At 28.4% G+C, this 6,234-nt stretch overlaps 1 protein-coding gene across 1 annotated transcript; it reads right to left on the bottom strand.

Annotated features, from left to right (window-relative positions):
• Positions 1-2,336: 2,336 nt before the first annotated feature.
• On the bottom strand, positions 2,337-6,234 carry LOC112783186 (uncharacterized). The gene is made up of 9 exons (XM_025825993.3): positions 5,973-6,234; positions 5,424-5,628; positions 5,246-5,336; positions 4,978-5,126; positions 4,489-4,732; positions 4,299-4,403; positions 3,869-4,051; positions 3,215-3,419; positions 2,337-2,958 (listed from the first exon to the last, which is right to left on the bottom strand). Exons 1-9 carry the CDS (start codon positions 6,190-6,192, stop codon positions 2,477-2,479), a joined length of 1,884 nt encoding a protein of 627 aa, XP_025681778.1. The 5' UTR covers positions 6,193-6,234; the 3' UTR covers positions 2,337-2,476.

Genomic DNA, 6,234 nt, shown 5'->3' with positions numbered 1-6,234 from the left:
TTACTTTGGTGTTTGTAAATTTTAATGAGTTAAGATATTTTAACTCGTTAAAAACTTTAGTTATATATATATGGAGTGCCTTGCCTTGTTTCAACTTCGATGTTGAAGCTGTGGGCCTGTGGTAGGTACTTTGCCAAATTTGGGCATGAGTATTTAAGTTTTGAGAAAAGGGTAAATAGGTGTCTGACTTTTTTTTTGTGGATATTTTTCTCTCTAACCATTGAAAAATATTTTTAAGTTTTTGACCTTCATAAAACTTGGATGGATCAATCTTTCCATCCAAATGCCTCCGTCAGAGACTGATCCGTCCAAATTTTATGAAGATTAGAAACTTAAAAATATTTTTCAATAGTTAAAAACAAAAATATTCGCAAAGCAAAAAGTCATGACCTATTTGCCCAATAATGTGAGGTGACGCATCTGCTATTCTGTGGCAATAAAAGGTAGTAAGGTACTACTCATATTTCATTTCATACGTACATCATTGTTGGCACACTAGTTTTCTTTGTCTCATTTCTAGAAAAATTGAAGACTTTTTTAATAAAATCAAATTAAAGGAAAATATGAAGACCTGCTAGAAGTAATAAGTAATTTAATTTATAATAATCTTATTTACACACATAAATCAATGCTTTATTTTTAAACATCTTTATAACTATTTGATTAGATTTCCGTCCCTACTCATCAGCCAATAAAATTTTAGGGAGGAAAATGTTAGAAAGTAAATTTCCCATTTACCGGAGTAAATATTATTAATAAAATTCTTTTTCATCTTGTTTAGTATTTTTCTGAATATACATTATACAATGGTTGAACTCATAAAATTTATACAGCATATAAAAAAGTATATGAATATTAATTTAACAGGCAATACAATAAAGGCAAGTTAGCAATTTATAAAATATAAAATGCTTTAAACAAATATAAATAGCTCGAACAAAAATAACTTATTAAGGATAAAAGGTAGTTAAATTAAAATCTAATAAAACTTTTTAATTTGAAGAAACTTGAAAAAGACTAGGACGATTTCGTAATCAATTATTGAGATGAATTTGGCAATGTTAGCTCACAAATTCAAGAAGGAAGGGAAAATGATATGGGAATTAATTCAAATTTTACATTTCAATATTTTTAAAGTAGTGGTGTATGTTATTATTTACTTGATTTTAATGATTAGTAGTTTTGCAAATTGCAATTTAACCATATCGGTTTGAATTTACTTCAAAATTTAGTTCTAAAATATGTAGCAAATATAAAAACCTTATAACATATCCAGAGGCAGATTTAGGGGAGACCAGCATGGCCATGCTCCCCCTAAATTTTCAAAACTTAAAATACATTAAATATAATGTTTAAAAGTTTTGATAAATATACTTTTTAGTTTGATGGTTAAAGAGAGGCATTATATACTTCAAAACATGGATTCAAATCTCATGTCATGCATTTAAAATTTATTTTCTTTTGTTCTTTCAATTATTTTTTTTATAATTTTTCTATCTATTATTATATAAAAATACTTTGATTTTTCTTTTGTTTTTTCAATTATTTTTTATAATTTTTTTATCTATTATTATATAAAAATAATTTGATTTTTATAATAGTTTTTAATTGAATGTAATAAAAAAATATATACATAAAAATAAATTAGATTAAATTTTATTTTGTATAATATTAAAATCAAAATATATTAAGTGAATTATTTATTAATATAAATATATCCTATATATTATATTCATTAATTTATTTTAAATACATATATTAAAAATATTAGAAAAATAAATTTATATTATTTATGTTATATCTTTTATAATAAGAATAAAAATTTAATTTTTATTATAATTCTTCTATCTATTATTATATAAAAATATTTTAGTTTTTATAATAATTTCTAATTAAATGTAATAAAAAAATATATACATAAAAATAAATTAGATTAAATTTTATTTATTATAATATTAAAATCAAAATATATTAAGTAAATTATTTATTAATATGAATATATCTTATATATTATATTCATTAATTTATTTTAAATACATACATTAAAAGTATTAGAGAAACAAATTTATATTATTTATGTTATATCTTTTATAATAAAGATAAAAATTAAAATTTGATGAAAAAAAACTTTGATATAAATTATTTTTTAAAATTAATTTTAGTTTAAAATAATATTAAAATATACAATTATTTTTTTATTAAAACTTTTAGTTTTAATATAGCATATTTAATTTTTTTTTTATTTCTGGCCCCTCTTTATAAGATTTCTGAATCCGCCACTGAACATATCAGTAATAATAACCTTCTAAAATAATATAAAAACCTTAATAAATATCGGTTTGAATTTAGTAATTTACTTCAAAATTTAGTTCTAAAATATGTAGCAAATATAAAAACCTTATAACATATCAGTAATAGTAACCTTCTAAAATAATATAAAAACCTTAACAAAGGGTACTAGAACTAATAATTGAGTTTAATTAACAGGTTTGGTAGTGAGGCCAAATCCAAAGGGGAAGAGAGGATCATAATGAGAATCACCAACATTCATAGGTAACTGATCAACAGTCTTGAACCATGTTCTTGAAAGCTTGCCAGTGAAACCATAATCACCAAACAGAACATCAGCAACACCTTGTCCCTCTGTTCCTGGAAGCCATGCAGCAACAAGTGCATCAATGGTGTCAAGATATGGTTGCATAACCAATGGGCGACCAGAGATTACTACAACAACACATTTGATTCCTCCACACACATTCTTTATAGTGTCATATCCATTGTGAGAGATTGTTAAGTTCTTGCTGTCACCCTTTGTTTCTGCATATGGCTCCTCTCCAACCACAACAATGGCATATGAGAAATTATTTGACTTCACATACTCTAGATCTGGGTTCTCCTTGTGAACTACCTTTGTGTCTTTGTCAACACTGTTTTTAATAGCACTAAGAATTGTTGTACCTGCAAACAATATAAAATATCACGCAATTATACACAAATATATAACGACTGATTTGACAGCTAATATTTTTATGTGTATATAGCAATTTTTTATTACATTTTGAGTAATTTGAAAGATATAAGATCATAAAAAATTAAAAGAATTATATTGAATACTATTATTGATTTATTCTAAGACAAAATTGCTTCACCAAATTAATAATTTTTAAAAAAAGTAAAGATTATAATTTGAATAGAAACAATGAACTTTTTGTACCTTTAGTAATGTTGTTGCCACCTTGTCCTTGCCAAGTAATGGTCCAACCACCACATTGAAAGCCAAGATTATCAGCGTGGCTTCCAGCAACAAGAATCTTTGATGCTTTCTTAGGAAGAGGAATCAATGGTTCATCACCATTTTCACCATTCTTCAACAGCACCAGAGATTTTCTCACAGCTTCCCTAGCCAATTCTCTATGCTCCTGTCAGTTTATTATGTGCAAATAAAAAGACGGCTTAACTATTTGTAAGAAGAAAAAAATGCATTGGTAAAAGAAAAATTATATACATAAGTGATTGATTAAGGTTTAATTATTCTGTAAGTTCCTGTAATTTTTATCGAATTTTCAATTAGATCTCTATATTTTATTTCTTTTTAATTGGTTCCTATATTATATCAGATTTTATAACTAAATCCTTACCGTGACAGAAACGTTGAAATTTACTGAATATTCTATTTAACTATACAGAATATTTAGTCAAGTGTTAGGCATATTTGTTTTGTTTAATAGAATATTCCGTCACCGTAGTAACTTAATTACAAAATCTAATATGGTATAGGGACTCAATCGAAAAAAAGTATAAGAACCTAATTGAAAATTTAGTAAAACTATAGAGACTGATAGAGTAATTAAACCATTAATTAACGAACCTGAGTTCCAATCTGGTTGACGAGGCTGTAATCAGCAAGTGGATTCTCAAAAAGACCCATCACAAACTTAACCCTTAAAATTCTCTCCACTGCATCGTTAATTCTACTCATGGGTACAAAATTATTTTTCACCAAAGAAGTTAAGTCATCTATGAATTCTTTGTAAGTAAATGGAATCATGACCTGCACCATGCATGAAAAAGAATTATGAGATAAATAATGACATGTTCAAAAATAAAAACAGGTCTAACTCAAAAAAATAAATCTGATAATTACATTAGTGACCTTAAAGTCATTTTAAGAGTCACTTATTTTCTCGTCATTTTCATAGTTTGAAAAATCAATTTGATGCTAAAATTCTTCGAAAATGTTCGATTTTTATGTGCTTTCATTAGTATATCAAAATGAAACAATTGAAATTTATAATTACCATGTCAATTCCAGCATTTACTCCAGCTAGAACAGAATATGTGTAGTTAGCATGAGGAGGGTAAGTAATCCTATCAATGCCTTGATAATCAGATATCACAAAACCCTGCAAACAAAAAATTAAATAAACTACGAATTTTAGGACTCAATCATGGACATAAAAAATTATGGATATATAAAAATTATGGTACCCTGAAACGAAGTGTCTTCTTGAGGAAACCAGTGACTAAATCACGGTTAGCATGCATCTTAACTCCATTGAGGCTTGAGTAAGAGACCATGACAGTTGCAACACCCTTAATAATTGAGTTATCATAGGCTGGCATGTGAATGCTAAGCAATCCATGTCTATCTATCACTGTGTTGTTCTCATTGATCCCTTTTGTGGTTCCTCCATCACCAACAAAGTGTTTAGCACAAGCTGCGACTTTTGTTCTGTCCCCAAAAAAGAATAAAAATTTTACAAGGTTTTTATATTTTTTTAGACCGTGGAAACTCATGTACTTAACTTCATGTGAAGTTAGATAACTGAGAGCCGTTAAATGATAACAATTTAGTCAAATCTGTCAAACCATTTAACGACTTTCAACAACTTTCAGCTACATGAAATTAACTGCACACGAGTTTTCACCTGTCAGTAGTAAAATTAAGCAAGCAAGAAGATGCATAAAAATTCATACTTTCCAGGAGCAACATAGGGAACACCCTTGGGAGAGTTTGCAGGGATTTCACCCTGCAATCCAGGGATGATCTCTGTCATAGCTTGGACTATCCTATGATCTTCGCTATAACTTTCATAACACCTTCCCCACCTTGGATCCCTACACACCTAATACAAACAAAATCCACAAAACTTACATAAATTATAAACCGTCAGATAATTTAGTCAAACATATTCGGTCAAACATATCAATTTATATAATATTTTTTTTTATTTTAATGTGTTACCGCAATGCAAGGTGCGAACGCATATGGAATCCCGGTAGCTCTAACTTCAAGAGCAGTTGCTTCCCCAATCTTCCTCACAAGTGCTGGGTCCCTGTGTTGTTCAGAAATATTTTTTAAAATACTTTTCATTATATAATAATTCATACAAATACATATTGGGATATATATATATATATACCTAGTAGCTCCTAGCCCAACATTATGAGGAAAAATCGTTGCTTTATAAACATTGTTATGGCCATGAACAGCATCAATTCCATAAATTAATGGAATTCCCAGCCTTGTTGATAAAGCACCCTTTTGAAGTTCATTCACCATGTCAACCCAATCCTCAGCAGTTGCATTGACTTTTGGAACACTTCCACCTCCACTCAACACACTCCCTGTAAAAATTCATATACAGTTATCTTTGTATAAAGTTGATAGACAAGAACCACTGTTAGATGATTCAACGGATTTGACTAAATAAAAAACAACTATACATAGATTTTAATCTTATTTTTTATATGGCCAAAAGAATAATTACAAAAAGGTGAAAACTCAGGTGAAGTTGACTTCACGTGAAGTTGACACCTGAGAATCGTTAGATGAAAATTTAGTCAGATCAATCAAATCATCTAACGATTTTCAAGTATCAACTTCACGTGAAGTCGACTGTACCTGAGTTTCCACCTTACAAAAAAAGTATCTCTTTGTTTTATGAATAAACTCAAACGTTAAATCTTACCAATGAAATAGTTCTTGATGACATCAGCAGAAGCAACAGTGCGTTCGATCTGCACCATTTGGCCAATTTTCTCTTCCAAAGTCATCCTTTTCATAAGATCCTTGATTCTAATATTTAATGGCTGTTTTGGATCTTTGTATTTCAAATACTCTGCCCCTGTTATTGACACACAACATGTCAAAAGCATAAGCCCCACCAAAAGATTTAGAAATTTCGCCATTGTTTCTTTCTTCTCTTCTTCACCTCTCGGCTATAATTTCAC

Source organism: Arachis hypogaea, chromosome 20 (assembly GCF_003086295.3).
Source record: "Arachis hypogaea cultivar Tifrunner chromosome 20, arahy.Tifrunner.gnm2.J5K5, whole genome shotgun sequence".
Lineage (NCBI taxonomy): Eukaryota > Viridiplantae > Streptophyta > Magnoliopsida > Fabales > Fabaceae > Arachis > Arachis hypogaea.
This window is presented reverse-complemented; position numbering and strand designations above follow the sequence as displayed.